This window comes from Scyliorhinus torazame, chromosome 10 (genome assembly GCF_047496885.1).
Source record: "Scyliorhinus torazame isolate Kashiwa2021f chromosome 10, sScyTor2.1, whole genome shotgun sequence".
Lineage (NCBI taxonomy): Eukaryota > Metazoa > Chordata > Chondrichthyes > Carcharhiniformes > Scyliorhinidae > Scyliorhinus > Scyliorhinus torazame.
The window spans coordinates 165,687,910-165,706,865 of NC_092716.1; the positions used below are offsets into that span (position 1 = coordinate 165,687,910).

Genomic DNA, 18,956 nt, shown 5'->3' on the forward strand with positions numbered 1-18,956 from the left:
TGGTATTAGTGAATGTATATGCCCCGAATTGGGACGATGCCGGATTTATGCGGCGCATGTTGGGCCGGATTCAGACCTGGAGGCAGGGAGCTTGATAATGGGGGGGGGGGGGGGACTTCAACACGGTACTGGATCCAGCATTGGACTGCTCCAGGTCCAGGACGGGTAAGAGGCCGGCGGCAGCCAAGGTGCTGAGGGGGTTTATGGACCAGATGGGAGGAGTGGACCCATGGAGGTTTGTCAGGCCGGGGGCCAGAGAACTTTCTTTTTTCCCCACGTCTGTAAAGCTTACTCCCAGATAGACTTCTTCGTTATGAGCAGGGCACTAATCCCGAGGGTGGAGGACACGGGGTATTCGGCCATAGCCATCTCAGGCCATGCCCCGCATTGGGTGGAGCTGGAGCTAGGGGAGGAGAAGGACCAGCGCCCACTGTGGCGCCTGGATGTGGACTTGCTGGCGGATGAGGAGGTGAGCGGGCGGATCCGGGGATGTATTAAAAGCTATCTAGAGGCTAACGATAATGGGGAGGTGCAGGTGGGGGTGATCTGGGAGGCGCTGAAGGTGGTGATTAGGGGAGAGCTAATCTCCACTAGGGCCCACAAGGAGAAGAAGGAGAGGGGCGAGAGGGAGAGATTGGTGGGGGAGATTTTAAGGGTGGATAGGAGATATACAGAGGTCCCCGAGGAGGGTCTACTCAAGAAGCGACGAAGCCTCCAGGCCGAGTTCGATCTGTTGACCACCAAGAAGGCAGAGGTGCAGTGGAAGAAAGCGCAAGGGGCGGTGTACGAGGAGAAGGCAAGCCGGATGTTGGCACACCAGCTTCGGGGGCGGGAGGCAGCGAGGGAGATTGAGGGAGTTAGGGATAGAGGGGGGAACACGGTGCGGAGTGCGGTGGGAATAAATGGGGTATTTAGAGACTTTTATTGGGGGCTGTATAGGTCTGAGCCCCTGGCGGAGGAGGGGGGGGATGCGTCGATTTTTGGATCGACTGAGGTTCCCGAGGGTGGAGGAGGAGCAGGTGACTGGGCTTGGGGCACCGGTAGGGCTGGAGAAGCTGACTAAGGGGCTGGGGAGTATGCAGGCGGGGAAGGCACCGGGGCCAGATGGGTTCCTGGTGGAATTTTACTGTAAATACATGGACCTGCTGGGCCCTCTATTAGTGAAGACTTTCAATGAGGCGAGGGAGGGGGGGCCCTACTCCCGACAATGTCCAGGGCGCTGATCTTGAAGCGGGACAAGGACCCTTTACAGTGTGGGTCGTATAGGCCAATCTCTCTCCTCAACATGGACGCGAAGCTGTTAGCGAAGGTGTTGGCTACCAGAATTGAGGACTGTGTCCCGGGGGTGATTCACGAGGACCAGACAGGTTTTGTGAAGGGAAGGCAGCTGAGTACCAATGTGCGGAGGCTCCTTAACGTAATCATGATGCCTGCAGTGGAGGGGGAAGCGGAGATCGTGGCGGCGATGGACGCGGAGAAGGCCTTCGATAGGGTGGAGTGGGGGTACCTTTGGGAAGTGTTGAGGTGGTTTGGGTTCATGGAGGGGTTAATTAGTTGGGTTAGGCTACTTTACGAAGCCCCGGTGGCGAGTGTGGCCACGAATCGGAGGAGGTTGGAATACTTTTGGCTGTACCAGGGGACGAGGCAGGGGTGCCCCCCTATCCCCCTTTCTATTTGCATTGGCAATTGAGCCTTTGGCTATGGCTCTAAGGGAGTCCAGGAACTGGAGGGGGCTGGTCCGGGGGGGGGGGGGGGGGGGGGACCGGGGGCGAAAAAGACCCCGAGGGTGAGAAGGGTGTTTCTGGAGCGGAGTAGGGACAGAGGAGGGTTAGCGTTACCTAATCTGTGTGGGTATTACTGGGCTGCCAATGTGGCGATGATACGCAAGTGGGTAATGGAGGGGGAGGGGGCGGCCTGGAAGAGGCTGGAGATGGCGTCCTGTGTGGGCACGGGTCTGGGAGCACTGGTGACAGCACTGCTGCCCCTCCCTCTGACTAGGTACATCACGAGTCCGGTGGTGGCGGCGACTTTGAAAATTCGAGGGCAGTGGAGGCGCCACAGGGGTGAGGTAGAGGCTTCGGTTTGGTCCCCGATCCGGGAGAACCATCGGTTCGTCCCAGGGTGAATGGATGGAGGGTTCCTGAGCTGGCACAGGGCAGGAATTAGAAGGATGGAGGACCTGTTTTTAGATGGGACGTTTGCGAGCCTTGGGGCGCTGGAGGAAAAATTCGGGCTTCCCCCCCGGCAATGCCTTCAGGTACATGCAGGTAAGGGAGTTTGTGGGACGGCAGATGAGGGAGTTCCCGCTGCTTCCAGCACTCAGGATCCAGGATAGGGTGCTCTCGGGGGTGTGGGTTGGAGAGGGTGGGGTCTCGGCGATCTGCCAGGGGATGCAGGAGGAGGGGGAGACCTCGGTGGAGGAGCTGGGGGGCGAATAGGGGGAGGAGCTTGGGGGAGATGGGCGGGGGTGCGTGGGCGGACGCCCTGGGTGGGGATGATTCTTCCTCCTCTTGCGCCAGGCTTCGCCTGATACAATTTAGGGTTCTTCACGGATCGCATATAACAGGGACGAGGCTAGACGGGTCCTTTGGGGTGGAAGACGGGTGTGGGAGGTGCTCAGGGAGCTCAGCGGGTCACGCCCACGTATTCTGGGTGTGCCCGGCACTGGATGGGTTCTGGAGGGGTATTGCGAGGACGGTGTCTAAGGTGGTGAACACCCGGGTTAAGCCGAGCTGGGGGTTAGCACTATTTGGGGTGTCGCACGAGCCGGGAGTGCAGGAGGCGAAAGAGGCCGGTGTTCTGGCCTTTGCGTCCCTGGTAGCCCGGCGGAGGATTCTGCTACAGTGGAAGGATGCGAGGCCCCCAAGCGTGGAAGCCTGGATCAGCGATATGGCAGGGTTCATTAAATTGGAGAGGGTAAAATTTGCCTTGAGAGGGTCTGTGCAAGGGTTCGTCAGGCGGTGGCAACCGTTCCTAGACTTTCTAGCGGAGTGTTAGGAGGTTGTCAGCAGCAGCAGCAACCCAGTGGGGGGGGGGGTGTACTTTGTGTTTTCTACTGTGTTTATTATTGCTTAATGGGGGGATTGCATATTGGGGGAATTTGTGATGTAGTTGTAAGTTGTTTATTTATGTGTTCTTTGTTTTTCTTTTTTCTGTAAGGGGGGGGTATGTTGAAAATATGTAAAAATATTTCTTAAAAAAAAGAAATCCCCCCATTATCAGGCACCCGTCTCCAGGTCCAGAATCCGGCCCAGCATACGCCGCATGAACCCCACATTGTCCCAATTCGGCGCATATACATTGACCAACACCACCCGTTCCCCCTGCAGCTTGCCACTTACCATCACATACCTACCGCCATTGTCTGCCACAATGCTCGACACCTCGAACGACACTCTCTTCCCCACCAAGATCGCCACCCCCCGATTTTCTGCATCCAAACCCGAATGAAACACCTGCCCTACCCACCCCTTTCTCAACCTTACCTGATCCGCCGCCCTCAGGTGCGTCTCCTGAAGCATGGCCACATCCGCCTTCAGCCCCTTCAGGTGCGCGAACACCCAGGCCCACTTGACCGGGCCATTCAGTCCCCTTACATTCCAGGTTATCAGCCGGATCAGGGGGCTACTCACCCCCCCCCCCCCTCCCCCGCCGACTAGCCATAGCCCATCCTAGGCCAGCCACGTGCCCGTGCCCCCCACACGACCCGTACCCCACAGCGGCAGACCCCCGCCCTGACCTCCTCTACCAACTCCAGCTTCCCCTTGGCCATTCCAGCAGCAACCCGGTCCCCCTTATCCCGATCCAGCTAGGTCCCCCCCCCCAGCTGCATTGCTCCCCCCATTGCACTCCCGTAAGTCAGCTGACTCCTGCTGACCCCGGCCACTCCCGCCGCTCCATTGACCCCCCCCCCCCCCCCCCAAGTGTGGAACTTCCCCTCCCCCCCCCCCCCTTGTCCACCAGCAGGATCTCATCCATTCCACTCCCAGCGCGGGAGAAAAAGCCCGCGCTTCCCAGCCCCGGCCCCGCCCCTTCAACCCTAAGTGCGGGGAAAAGCCCGCGCTTTCCACTCGCCCGGCCCCGCCTCCCCTGGCGCAGCTCCCTTTCCAGGCCCGGTCCTACTACCGCCAACTCAAGGGCACCCCCCCCCCGGGGCCCCATCTCCCCTACCGACCATCAACCCCCCAAGCAGTTTACCTGCCCACCTGGTGGACCTAATCAAAACAATGCCCAATCAACCCCCGAAAACCCCCCGAAAAACAAAGAAGCCCCCTCGAAACCCAACCGAACAATCCCCAACCATCGCTCCACCGCGACCCCTCGTCCCCGACCCTTAGTCAGAGTCCAGTTTTTCGGCCTGAACAAAGGTCCACGCCTCCTCCGGGGACTCAAAATAATGGTGTCGGTCCTTATAGGTGACCCACAGATGCGCCGGCTGCAGCATACCAAACTTCACCCCCTTCCTGTGCAGCACTGCCTTCGCCCAGTTATAATCGGTCCTCTTCTTCGCCACCTCCAATCCTGGTAGATCCGTACCTCCGCGTTCTCCCACCTGCTGCTCCGCTCCTTCTTGGCCCACATTAACACACACTCTCGATCAGCAAACCGGTGGAATCGCATCAGCACCGCCCGCGGCGGCTCACTGAGCTTGGGCCTCCTCGCCAGCACTCGGTGGGCCCCCTCCAGCTCCAAGGGCCCCTGAAAGGCCCCCTCTCCCATCAGCGAATTTAGCATGGTGACCACGTAGGCCCCCACGTCCGATCCCTCCAGCCCATCCGGGAGACCCAGGATCCGCAGGTTTTTCCGCCTCGACCGGTTCTCCATCTCCTCGAACCTCGCCTGCCACTTCTTGTGGAGCACCTCGTGCACCTCCACCTTCACCGCCAGGCCCAGGATCTCGTCCTCGTTCTCCGAGACCTTCTGCCGGACCTCCCGGATCGCCACCCCTTGGGCCGTCTGGGTCTCCAGCAGCTTATCGATTGAAGCCTTCATCGGCTCCAGCAGCTCTGCTTTCAGTTCCTTAAAACAGCACTGGAGAAGCTCCTGCTGTTCATGCGCCCACTGCCTCCACGCTGCCTGGTCTCCGCCCGCCGCCGTCTTGGTCCTCCTCCCTCGCACCTTTCTTTGCTTCAATGCCACTTTTTCAATTGCCCCGCTCCTGGTCCAATCCATACATCATCGGGGGAATGTTGCTGGCCCTTCCCACACCGGGAAACGTCGAACAAACGCCGTTACGGGCCCTAAAAAGAGCCCAAAAGTCCGTTTTTAGCGGGAGCTGCCGAAAGTGCGACTTAGCTTCGCATTGCCGCAACCGGAAGTCCTGCCCAGAATAATTAAGACTCGTGGACTAAATAATCTCAAACTTCAATTCCCAGGCTGTGCCAAGTTAACCAAACTCAGGTCAGACTACAGTCACATCCAGCCAGAATGTCTGTCCTTGAACGCAATCCAATGCCACCTGCTGAAGACCAGATGCAATGCAACATTCAGTTAAATTATTCAGCTTCTGATTAATAGTGCGTCTACAGGGGCGGCATGTGGTGCAGTGTTTAACACTGGGACTGCGGCGCTGAGAACCCGGGTTCGAATCCCGGCCCTGGGTCACTGTCTATGTGGAGTTTGCACATTTTCCCCATGTCTGCGTGGGTTTCACCCCCACAACCCAAAGATGGGGCAGCACGGTTGCACAAGTGGATAGCACTGTGGCTTCACAGCTCCAGGGTCCCAGGTTCGATTCCCGGCTTGGGTCACTGTCTGTGCGGAGTCTGCACGTTCTCCCCGTGTCTGCGTGGGTTTCCTCCGGGTGCTCCGGTTTCCTCCCACAGTCCAAAGATGTGCAGGTTAGGTGAATTGGCCATGATAAATTGCCCTTAGTGACCAAAAAAGGTTAGGAGGGGTTATGGGGATAGGGTGGAAGTGAGGGCTCAAGTGGGTTGGTGCAGACCCGATGGGCCGAATGTTCTGCACTGTATGTTCTATGTGCAGGGTAGGTGGATTGGCCAAGCTAAATTGCCCCTTAATTGGAACAAAAAATAATTGGGTACTCTTAAAAAAAAATTTAAATAGTGCATCTACGGATAATTTTTGTGCTGCATTCACTTCAGCTCTTTACAATAAATCTGTTCTTCAGTCTGCACATATGTCAGTTATCCCTGAAAACATTCATATATTTGACGCACTCAAGAGGTCTGGCAGCACCCGTGCAGAGAGAAACCCAGAACGCTTTGAGACAAACATGACTCTTCTTCAGAGCTGAAGAATCATATTCGACTTGAAACATTAACTGTGTTTTGCTCTCCACAGGTGTTGTCAGACCTGCTGCGTATTTCCAGCATTTTCTATTTCTATTTCAAATTTTCAGCAACGCCAGGTGTTTTGCTTTCATATTTTTGACTGGTTTTAAACACTGCTGCAGCTCACACAATACAAACAGCTGCCAAATTTGTTTTGCTAGAATATAAAAGGGCACCTGGTGCCTGATAAACCAGCAAAACGCCAATATTTCTGAAGGAAACAGGAGGGGAAGTAAATTGGTAACCAAATAGTGTGGGAGTGTGGTTGCTTAGCATCACCACAAGATGGCAAAAAACAAACTTAGAAGTAATCTGATTTGAAGTATACAGACAAAATAAACTTAATGAAGGAGATTGAAAAGCCAGGCTATTCCTATTGAGTAAGTTTAGCCCTTCATCCACCTTTCACTTCCCAAACATTTGCATTATGATCCTCAGGTGGAATACATGAAGTTATCATAGCTAGAGTCCTCATCATAGATATCATCAATGCCACAATTTAGTTGATCCAGTTAGAGGCAGGTTAGAATGTGAAAATACACGAGCTGTTCTGCCTCCTTTCTCTATGTCAAATCAGAAGATGTGGAGATGCCGGCGTTGGACTGGGGTGAGCACAGTAAGAAGTTTTACAACACCAGGTTAAAGTCCAACAGGTTTGTTTCGATGTCACTAGCTTTCGGAGCGCTGCTCCTTCCTCAGGTGAATGAAGAGGTATGTTCCAGAAACACATATATAGACAAATTCAAAGATGCCAAACAATGCTTGGAATGCGACCATTAGCAGGTGATTAAATCTTTACAGATCCAGAGATGGGGTAACCCCAGGTTAAAGAGGTGTGAATTACATCAAGCCAGGACAGTTGGTAGGATTTCACAGGCCAGATGGTGGGGGATGAATGTAATGTGACATGAATCCCAGGTCCCGGTTGAGGCCGCACTCATGCGTGCGGAACTTGGCTATAAGTTTCTGCTCGGCGATTCTGCGTTGTTGCGCGTCCTAAAGGCCGCCTTGGAGAACGCTTACCCGGAGATCAGAGGCTGAATGCCCTTGACTGCTGAAGTGTTCTCCGACTGGAAGGGAACATTCCTGCCAGGTACGCGGTACGTACTCGTGCGACTCGGCCAACGTTGTCTACCTCATACGCTGCAGGAAAGGATGTCCCGAAGCGTGGTACATTGGCGAGACCATGCAGACGCTGCGACAACGAATGAACGGACATCGCGCAACAATCACCAGGTGCAGAGCCAACAGCAGCACCAATAACAACATTCCAACAGTAAGTATATACAACAGTGGAGATAATGATAGTACTAGAACAGTAGTGAACATATATTCAAACAGCCTTACGTAGCCATACGTGGCTCACCACATTCACCCCCGTTAAGAAAAAGGTCCGGCGGGGATGAAGCGGATTCACAAGTTCAGTCTCACAGGAGGGTGAATTGTTCGCTGCGAACCCCTCAGCTCCGGCATGGACACTGGCGTCGAGACCTTCGGCTCCGGGAGCACATCGCCGGCACCACAGGGTCCCGGATAGGGTGACGACGCAGAGGCAGGGCTAAAGGACCCTGTGGGAGATGTTGGTGAAGGTGTGGGTGGGGAGGTGGCTGGGAGGGGCGCGGTGATAATGGGCGCGGGGGTACTGGAGGGAGACTGTGTCCTGTCGTCCATCGCGGTGTGCCACATACGCGTACTGAGGGTTCGCGTGGAGCAGCTGAACCCGCTCGACCAGGGGATCGGCCTTATGACTCCTTCCGTGTTTCCGTAGGAGGACTGGCCCAGGTTTCGTCAACCAGGCCGGGAGCGAGACCCCAGAGATCGACGTCCTGGGAAAGACAAATAGACGGTTGTGAGGGGGTCTCGTTTGTGGCAGTACACAGAAGCGACCGGATGGAGTGGAGCACGTCGGGGAGAACCTCCTGCCAGCGGCAGACTGGGAGACTAACCGTAGGGCCAGAAGGATGGCCTTCCAGACCGTAGCATTCTTCCTCTCCACCTGCCCGTTCTCCTGGGGGTTGTAGCTGGTAGTCCTGCTCGAGGCGACGCCCTTACTGAGAAGGTACTGATGCAACTCCTCACTCATAAAAGAGGAGCCCCGATCGCTATGTATATAGGCGGGGAAACCAAACAGGGAAAAAATGTTGTGCAGGGCCTTGATGACAGTGGCAGAGGACATATCAGGACAAGGCATTGCAAACGGGAAGCGGGAGTCCTCATCAACAACGTTGAGAAAGTACACATTACGGTCAGTGGAGGGGAGTGGCCCTTTGAAGTCCATGCTGAGGCGTTCAAAAGGACGGGAGGCCTTCACCAGGTGAGCCTTGTCCGGCCGATAGAAGTGCGGCTTGCACTCTGCACAGATTTGGCAATCCCTGGTCACAGCCCTGACATCCTCAGTGGAGTAGGGCAGGTTGCGGGCCTTGATAAAGTGGAGAAGCTGGATGACCCACGGATGACAGAGGTCGTTGTGGATGGCCCGTAACCGGTCTGTTTGCGTGCTGGCGCATATACCGCGGGACAGGGCATTTCGGGGCTCATTGAGCTTCCCAGGACGATACAAGATGTCGTAGTTATAGGTGGAGAGTTCGATTCTCCACCGCAAAATCTTGTCATTCTTAATCTTGCCCCGCTGTGTGTTATTCTTCGATACTATTGCTGGGATATTCTCAGGGCCCATAGCCTTTGCAGCAATAATCAACCGTATGACTTTTCTTTGACAGAATATTAAACATAACAATGGTGGCAACGGCGAACAATGTGGCAACCATAAAGCAAACATGGTTGCCACCAATTGGATTGCCTCAACATCTTCTGCAATTGAAACAGTTTTAGAAGCAATTACCAGCACCATAACCTTAAACCTAAATGGGGGTGGGGGTGGGGGTGGGGGGGGGGGGGGGAAGAGATTCAGGCCAGTTGCGTGCGAATATGTTGCCTATGGAGTGATTTGTAGGTGCAGTTTTTGTTTTCAAATTTATCGATAGGAAGTTTTGTGACCTCGGAAGAGGGCAGAAATTGGCAGGCCGGCTGGTTTATGGAATTTTGCCTCCATCGATAGTAGCAAGTGTGTGTGAGCTTAGCAATACCAGGACCTTGTCCATCTTTCACATTTTTCAGTCCCTCCACTGAATTAAGGGATGGCCTATTTATTGGTGTGTAGTTACTGTATGATTAAATGATAAAGAATTAATGTTGGGTGGTGTTACTGTATAATTAAATTATAAAGAATTAGTGTTGGGTGGGGTTACTGTATGATTAAATGATAAAGAATTAGTGTTGGGTCGGGTTACTGAGTTATGGGGTTATGGGAATAGGATGGAGGTGTGGGCTTGGGTAAGGTGCTCTTTCCAAGAGCCGGTGCAGACTCACTGGGCCGAATGGCCTCCTTCTGCACTGTAACTTCTATGAATGCAAAATACAGCCCTTTCATAGACTACCCTGCATTTTATTAGGGCATAAAAATGTTTCACAAAATAGGAATTATTCTGCTATCCTGTTTGTCACATTAGAACGTACAAAACAAGCATATGGTGACTGCACCATTTGGCATACTCATGGAAAGAAGGGCAATGGGCTGGAATCTCCATTGCGAGTCCACTCCATGAGCCTGACTGCACAGTTGAATATGCAAATTTAGGTCCCATCCATTGTGGGCGGGATCCAGATCGCGATACCGCGCAAGATCCCATTCGATCTCGCAAGGTGTAATGTGTTGCATCATGAGTCAGGTGCAATGCCATCATTAGATTGTGCACTTGATTTCAGGGATGGTGGGATACCGGGATGGTGTATGCTCTCTGACATTTGCACTGAGAATATCCAGGCTAAACTTTGTTTACTTGGTTTTCAATGGACCAATGGTTGCTCCAAACCTAATCCCACCGAGGAACAGATGGAACACAATCACTTAAGTAGATCTTAGCCCTCCTACTTCCTTTGTCTATGCAAATAGGCTTAAGATTCTTGTCATCTCTTTAAAGACAAAATTATTGGTAGCAACCATCAGTGATTTTGTTTTAAAATCACTTACCAAAAGAATTTCAACTCTTCTTTAGACTACATGATGTGCAATATTTACGACTGCCTCGATTAATTAAATCTAATTTTACTGAGTATTGTTCTCATAGACTTAAATAAATGGAGACAGCAAATAACCTGCATATTTTAAAAATGTAACAGGGAAACCCAGTCCACACTCACCATTCCTCTTGAGGAAGTCAAATGCATCACTGTACCCCTGTTTGCACATATCCCGCATCACCTGTCAAAAAGATTAAAACATATTGAGTGGACAAATCTGTACTGGAATTGGACATGCCAACTGCTAGCTTTGTGCAAATTTTCATTCTTTTCATTAGTATTTAATATGCCTATTGTGGAATGTTTACTGACATTCAATGAAGCAGTTCATTGCGTTTCTCCACCCTCATCCGAGTCCCTCGTGTACATTTCTATCACTTGATGTTTTGTTCAAAAAGCACCTCCATTTGGTCTGGGCACCTCAATCTCTTCAATTTTTCTGAAGAGAAGTCAGCGCCTGTTGAATCTGAATTTGGACATTTAAAAAAAAAAACACTTCTGGAACTGAAACCTGCCTGCAATGCTTCAAGGATCAACAAAATAGGAGTTGTGCCGGTGAACCACACAAAAGTAACATAGCTTTGTATCTACTTCAATGCAAAGTTTCCCATCATACAGTCTACCACCCATGCCTTGTTACATTGAGACCTTGCCGCATCAAATAATCTTAAGCTCTGATCTGGAAGCAACTCATCTGGCTCATACAAGGCACGATTTGCATGCATTTGCCTGCTCGGAGAACAGCTCACATTGTGCAATGGATTTTGAAAGTAGAGTTCATGCTGAGTTTAGACATCCTGCAATGCCTGTCCCTCTTTGCCATATTAGTACATGATGGATCAAGAAAGGTACGGGGGTTAAGGATCCTTTCCAGAGTAAAGATGGCATTCAACTGACAATAATGATCCTTCCCAGAGTAAATATAACATTCAACTGGCAACTCAAGGAGCAATATATTAAGCTAAATTGCTTACAGTCTAAAAAAAAGTGCTTCATCCGCCAAATCAAAGTTGCAGGTTTGAGATTGTTAGACATAGCTTAACTGAGCCAGATGCACTCCGAATGTAATCCCTTCTAAAAATGCAGAGCAGTTATGCAGGTTTATAAAATGTCACCAGTCGGACAGCACGGTGGCACAGTGGTGAGCATTGCTGCCTCCCGGCGCTGAGGTCCCAGGTTCGATCCCGGCTCTGGGTCACTGACCATGTGGAGTTTGCACATTCTCCCCGTGTTTGCATGGGTTTCGGCCCCACAACCCAAAGATGTGCAGGGTTGGTGGATTGGCCACACTAAATTGCCCCTTAATTGGAAAAAATGAATTGGGTTCAACAGCATAAACAGCATTTAATTCCCCACCATCAAGATCCACATTGGTCAATGACTTTACTAGACTGGCCATATAAATACTGGGGCTTGCGATGAATGCAGGAATTTCAGATATATATTGTATTACACATATCTGGTTCTGTAATGGTTAAATGACTGGGTTAGTGTGTGTACGTATCTGCTGTAGCAAGTTATTTTAAAATCCCAGTTTAAAAGACAGGCTGACATTGTGGTGACAGAAGGGGTAAATAGGGCATTGTAAAAATGTGATCATTCTTATTTCAAACCATGCTTATATGTGAAACAACAAGCCTAATAGAACAGAAGCTTCTGAAAAGTGTTGTCAAGTTAAACAGTGATTTGACACAGACAATAATCTACAGGCTGTTTCCTGGAGGTTATCCCTCTCTCTCTCTCCAAGACATCCCTGAACAGCAAGTATTCCTGTGTTTGCTAACTGTATTTAAAAGTATGTTTTGACCAGAGATGGATGTTGCTTAATTGGAAGGATAGCAGTTAGGATGTTGAACTGTTTACTTTTATTGCTAAGCATTGTTTAACTAGTAATTTTAAGCTATTTCTTTAAGATGTTAATGTTAATTTAATACTGCATTCATAATGAAGTTTGTTTAAGCATACTGAGCGCAATTGAATAACCTCGTCACGCCCGACTTGCTGACACAACGAGGACGCTATATCTCGCGAGAGAACTCTCACAAGATTTGCGACGTTCGAAACTCCTCGCAAGATCTACCAAGATCTCTTGAGATGTCGTGATCTGGATCTTGCCCAGTGCGGGGGATCTATGATTAACATATTTAAATGAGCCATTAGGTTCATTTTGTTATGTCTGCGCCCGATCATCCCAAGGCCCAGGAACGAATGGCCTCGCTTGGAAGGCTTCACCATGGTGCTGCTTTGGACTGGTCCACACAAACCTGGAAGAGGCATAACGGCACCTGGGAGCTCTCCCACACCATCAGAGGCCCCAGTCGGGTTCTGGGTAGAATGGTACTCCTGGCATCCCTGCTGCCACCTGGGCGCCTTGGCACTGCCAGCTGTGCATCCTAGCAGGGGCACAGCCAGGGTCCCGGAGGCTGATCTCGTCAGTGCAGGGAATGAGGGAAGTGTGGCCTTGGTGGGGCGCTCCCTGCAGAGACCCCCCAAAATAAACCAATGTCCCGATCGATAGCAGGGCCACTCTCGGCAATGTGGGTGCCAAGAAACACCCTGCTATTTGCCCCCCAAACAGGTCTCTGTTTTTTTCCTCTCGTTAAATTGCACCCGCCATATCCCTACTTTGTGCGTGGAGTCACTCCTGGAGCAGTATCCTTTCCTCACAGCTTTACAAATAAACAAATTGGGGTTTCTGTCTGGTATCCTAGCAAATGTTGGGGTCTGGTCCGGTATAGACTACAAGAACAGGTCAGAGGCGGTAATTTTGCAGTGAGTAACTCACCTCCTGACGCCCAAAGATTAGGAGGCCTTGTGGCACAGCTACCTATGGAGTAGAAGTTCTGGATTTGATCCAATGCCAGAACCTCTTGGTCATTGAAAGAGGTTTATAATACAGCTCACTGGCAGATAATCAGCTCAGGAATCCTTCCACAATTCCCCACTATTCCCAAAGGGTAAAAATATTGTGTGTGTGAAGATACGCTAAAGGAAATTCCCAAAAGCCGGTCCATCTCCAGCAAGGCACAAACCATGAGCATGATAGAATACTCTCCACTTGCCTGGATGACTGCAGGTCGAAAAGCACAAGAAGCTCAACACCATCTGACAGGAATCAGCCCGTTTGGTTGTTAGCTAATCCACTACCTTAAACATTCACTCCCTCCGCCACCAGCTCACCACAATTTGAGTGTATACCATCCACAAGATGCACTGTAGCAACTCGCCAAGTCTTCTTCAACAATACATCACAAACTCGTTACTTTCACCATCTAGGCAGACAAGGGCAGCAGGTGCATGAGAAGACCATCACCTCCAAGTTCCTCTCCAGGTCTCCTACGCTCCTGCCAATCCTTCATCACAACTGGGTCAAAATTCTGAAACGCCTGACCTAACAGGAATTATAGATACCCCTTCACCACACCAAATAGATCACATTCACTAGTTCTCCTTTGTCCAACGTCCTTATTACCTCCTCAAAGAACTCCAACAGATTTGTCAGACATGACCTCCCCTTCATGAAGCCATGCTGACTCCTCCTACTTTAGCACACTCTTTCAAGTACTCTGCAATCTCATCGTTAATAATGGACTCTAAAATCATACCAATGACCGAAGTCAGGCTAACCAGCCTCTAATTTTCCCATCTTCTACCTCCCTCCCTTCTTAAACAGGGGTGTTACATTAGTCATTTTCCAGTCCTCTGGGATCCTCCCTGCTTCCAGCGATTCCTGAAAGATCACCAGCAATGCCCCCACAATCTCCTCAGCTATCCCCATCTGGTCCAGGTGATTTATCCACCCACAGTCCAAAGATGTACCCGTTAGGTGGATTGGCCATGATAAATTATCCCTTAGTGTCCAAAAGGTTAGTTGGGGTTACAGGGATAGGACAGGAGTGTGGGCCTAGGTAGGGTGCTCTCGATAGGCCAAATAGCCTCCTTCTGTACTGTAGGAAATCTATGATTCTAATGCGAAAATCACAGCCAACATTTGTTTGCTTAAATTTTCTCAGGAACCGTCAATAGAGCTGAACTCAGGACAAGGAATGGTAGAACCTTTGCTGCGGTTGGTTTGTGAATGATTTTTCCAATGTGGGAACAGTTGCAGCCTTAACATAATAATAATAATAATAAATTTATTGTCACAAGTAGGCTTCCATTAACATTGCAATGAAATACTGTGAAAGCCCCTAGTCGCCATATTCTGGCACCTGTTCGGGTACACAGAGGGAGAATTCAGAATGTCCAAATTACCTAACAGCACGTCTTTCATGACTTGTGGGAGGAAACCAGAGCACTCGGAGGAAACCCATGCAGACACGGGGAGAATGTGCAGACTCTGCACAGACAGTGACCCAAGCCGGGAATTGAACCTGGGACCATGGCGCTGTGAAGCAACAGTGCTACCCACTGTGCTACCGTGCCGCCCCTATAATCTTTATTGTCACAAGTATGCTTCAGGAGAACATCAATCATTTACTAGTCTGAAGCATCTCAAGGATGGCTCATTTCTTGGATGTGGGGTCCCTTCCCTGCAGACGGTTTCAAATTTAATTCACACAATTCATAGGACAGGTCACACAGGATCTTTTTAGGAATGAATCAGCAAGTTAGTCCCTCTGCAGTACTATATTTGATAAATAACCTTCAGACAAAACGATTTCCCTGTTGCAGGTTTAATTGTCTGAACATCTAGCAGGAACCTCCCTACAGTAATCAAGAATGAAACATTTTGCGCACTCCGAAATATTACACCTCAATATCCCAGTTCTTTACCCCTCTGTCACTTTAATTCAGCAAATTGAGAATACTTTCTATATAGTACACTATTATTTTTAGTTACCAATACTTAGTGTATTTCATGGACATTCCGTTCCAATTACTGGAACATTTTCTTCTTTTGACGATTTGTACAAAAAAACGTTCAGCTAAACCACAGCACACAAAAATAAACTACTTAGTGCTGCCTGCAGCAGAGCCCCACCATAAAAGAACCATTTAAAGTTCTTTATCTCGCATTAGTGGAATATGTTACATGATCCTATAGGAATAGAAATGTTATCCCTGTTACCATCTTTAACAGTTCAGCTAGGGAAACTGGTCCTGTGGTCAGACTGACCTTCCAAATACCAAGGCCTTCTCTGATTCCTTGGGATGAAAGTTGCCTATTTAGAGCGGTCCTTCGATAGTTAAGAGTCGGAGCTTTACTGATCTTTGCAACACAAATAATTGGGTACTGTAAATGTTTTAAAAAATGAATCTGCAGCACAGTTTGTAAATAGGCCTGATCATGGTTTGAAGTACCCTGTAATATCAAAACAGAACACAATGGAACGTCGTCCTCATTTATTTATTCTTACCTCTGGTTCAGGGGGAAATAATGCCTTGGAAAGTCGGTACAAGTTCTGTAGATTGAACTGAATGCTGGTATTGGTTATTCTTAGCTCATGCATATTGCTCGAGCAATCACGAGGACAAATGTCACTTTCTCCAGCGAAGGGAGACACTGTAATTGTGTTTTTAAGTTCGTACTGAGGTAAATTATCTGTAATTCCACCATCGACATATCGCTGAGAAGAATAAAAATACATATCAAAATTGTAGAAGAACATTTAAGATGATTAATACAATGAACAATGACTAAAAGGGTTACCTTGTATGGTCTTGAACAGAATAAAGGGCTATAGGCCGAAGCCAAAATGCAGTCACAACTCACCCCCTCCCCACAATCCAACACAGCCCCAAATAAATTTTGTGAGACAGACTGTGTTCACCACAACAATGTCAGGAATTGGAGATTACACCACTTCTTCTGAATTTGTCTCTTCTGGTCACCATGTGTTGCTATTAATTTCAGGAATAATTACATTTTTTTAAGCAAGCTATATACACATGGGGATAGTGCAGGAGAACAGAACAGAGATGGAAGATCAGCCAAGATCTTGTTGACCAACAAGCAGGCTGGAGGGGTTGCATGGCCTGGACCTGGTCCTATTTGTTATGTTATGTTCTTATACTTGCCTGTATGCAAGCTTTATCTGATCAACGATATTAACAAAGAAATAAGTGGACACCTCAAAATGCTAATTAGTTCTGAGAAGAATAGAGTAAATGTGCCCAGTGAGAAATAATCACCTACTCCTCATCGCTGGGAAACATGCGGCTGTGGATAGCAACAGGCTCAGTTGGCTTTCCCCATAATTGAATAGTTTGCTGATAATCACTGCCTCGGCTCACACATGCAGACCAGCCTCTTGTACAAGATGCTGTGGGTCAGCGGGACTGTATACCAACATGTTACCCCCTTCAGTTTAAGGGGAAATGAAGAGACATTTCAGCCTGGTCACAACTAGTGCAACTTTTAACGTGGCGTTAGTGTTTGTGGATGAGCTCAGGAAGTAAGAGAGATCTCTGCACTGAGAAAGCCTGTAGACATCTCATGCATGAACTGTATGTGTGCAACAATAATGTCTACATGCAACAATAACCGTCCAATCTTCCGAAGTTCTACTATTCACAAGGGATCGCAAGACAAATGTACAGCAACCATCATGAACACTTTTTTTGTCCAACATAATAAAGTGGAGTTATGTTAGCATGGTGGCACTTTGACCTTGAGCTCCTAAAATATCTATTCCATATGATACTGGTGTACAAACTCTGAGAAGCCAGAGATAAGTGGTGAAACCCCTATATGTGCCCATAAAAAATTAAAAACAGAGCAGCAGAGAGTTATCAGGTGTTTTCTTAGTTATGATCTCTTTCTGGAATGTACTATTCCATGAACTAATGCTGTATTCCAAAGTATGACTCAGGGGTGACAGTCATGTCCTGTATTTCAACTTTATAACACCAAGGTCCCTGGTTAATTATTTACCATACTACTGTTCAACATAGGTGAATTGTTATACCATGCCAATCCAAGCATTGAACCCTGTACACACCTCCCTTCATTTTGAAAAAATATTTGGGCGGTCTGACGAGGATTCACATTTCCAGTTAATTCCTTTATCACTGTATCGTATGACTGCCAGGATGGTGGAAGATTAGATTATTGCAAGGGTTTTTTGCATACTTCAGTTATCTGAACTGAACCAAGCAGCAGCAAATCAGGTTCAAGGGATCAAAGTTAAATTGAACATACTACCCATGTCGAATTGTGCATCTTATTTCAATAATCAGGAATTCCTCGCACTTGATAGAGTCGATAGAAAATAATTTGCAGAATAGGCGGCCCCAATTGGAATGCCCTAAACCCAAACACTCAAAACAAACACTGGGAGGGTTCCTCCGGTCCCACAGCTGCATGTTTGTCAGCGGCACACCATTCGCAGGCGGCGGGATTCTATCTTCCCGCCGCTGGTCAATGGGATTTCCCATTGTAACCATCTGCGCCACCGGGAACCCCATAGGTGTGGATGTGCTGCCAAACGTGCATCGCAATGACTGGAGAACTCCGGCCACTGTCTTGAGGTTTGGCAAACTCTGAACAGTAATACATGAGATAAGCACGTGAGCAATAGTCTGTGTGGCTGCCTCATTGCCATAACTGCTATGTTAGCCAAATGGCAGTTACCACCAGCTCGTCAATCATTTCACAATCCTCTTCCCTCATGGCAAAGAACTTCCTAAACCCCCGGTTCAGTGAACAGAAAAACAAAGCATTCAGTGGTGGAGAAGAATTAAGAAATATCGGTAATAGCTATGTTACTGGACTAGTAGTCACAAGGCCTGGATTAATAATCCAGAGTGTTCATATCCCATCATAGTAGAATTTGATTTCAGAATTTGTTCTCGACTACAACGCTGTTGGATTGTTGTAATAATTTAACTGCTCATGAGTATCCTCCAATTTTTACCCAGTTTGTTTTTTATGTGATACCAGTCCCCAGCCAACGTGCCTGTTTCTCAACTCTGAAGTAGCCAAGTGAGCCACTCAGTTGTATTCAAGTCACTACAAACAACTGCAATGGTTCTTCTAAAGAGCAACTAAGTATTGGCAATAAGTGCCAATTTTCCAACGACAACTACATCCCATGAACTCTCCTGATCAAAATGAGACGATTTAACTATTTTGTGGATAAACCTGGCCAAATCCAACAACTGCTATTACAAATTGGAGCAATCTGCTTCTCACTAACCCTAACCCTACAGGGCAAGTCGAAAATCTACATCAAGAGAAACAGACAGGACAAAGAAATTGTGGTGCAGAAGAACAAACAGAAATGTAGGGCGCAATTCTCACGCGAGAGCACAACACGGCCAGAGAATCCCAGGAGTGGCCTGCAGTGAGCCTCCCGACAGCCTCCACACCTCGCAGGATTCACCAAAGTCCCGCGGGACGTCGGAGTTAGAAGCCCGCCCAAATGGGCAGGACAGAACGACGCATGGGGAAATAGGTTTCCTGCGCAGGACACCTGCGCAGGATCCACCAGCCTCCTTCAATTCACCAGCCTCCCAGGGGAGCTGCAGCTGGGCACTGATCAGTGTTGATCCACACAAACGTGGACCAGGCCGAACGGCGCTCGGGAAGTCTCCCAGGCCATCGGTGACCCCTAGGCGATCAGGGTAAGAGCAGGGTGG

At 49.1% G+C, this 18,956-nt stretch overlaps 1 protein-coding gene across 1 annotated transcript in view; it reads right to left on the reverse strand.

The window, feature by feature from the left end:
• pnpla2 (patatin-like phospholipase domain containing 2) overlaps window positions 1-18,956 on the reverse strand; it is a 124,898-nt gene that overhangs the window by 37,786 nt on the left and 68,156 nt on the right. The window contains exons 4-5 of the mRNA XM_072518907.1: window positions 15,734-15,943; window positions 10,494-10,554 (exon numbers count right to left, since the gene is read on the reverse strand). Coding sequence (XP_072375008.1) covers window positions 10,494-10,554; window positions 15,734-15,943 — 271 coding nt within the window. The remainder of the gene's footprint in view (window positions 1-10,493; window positions 10,555-15,733; window positions 15,944-18,956) is intronic.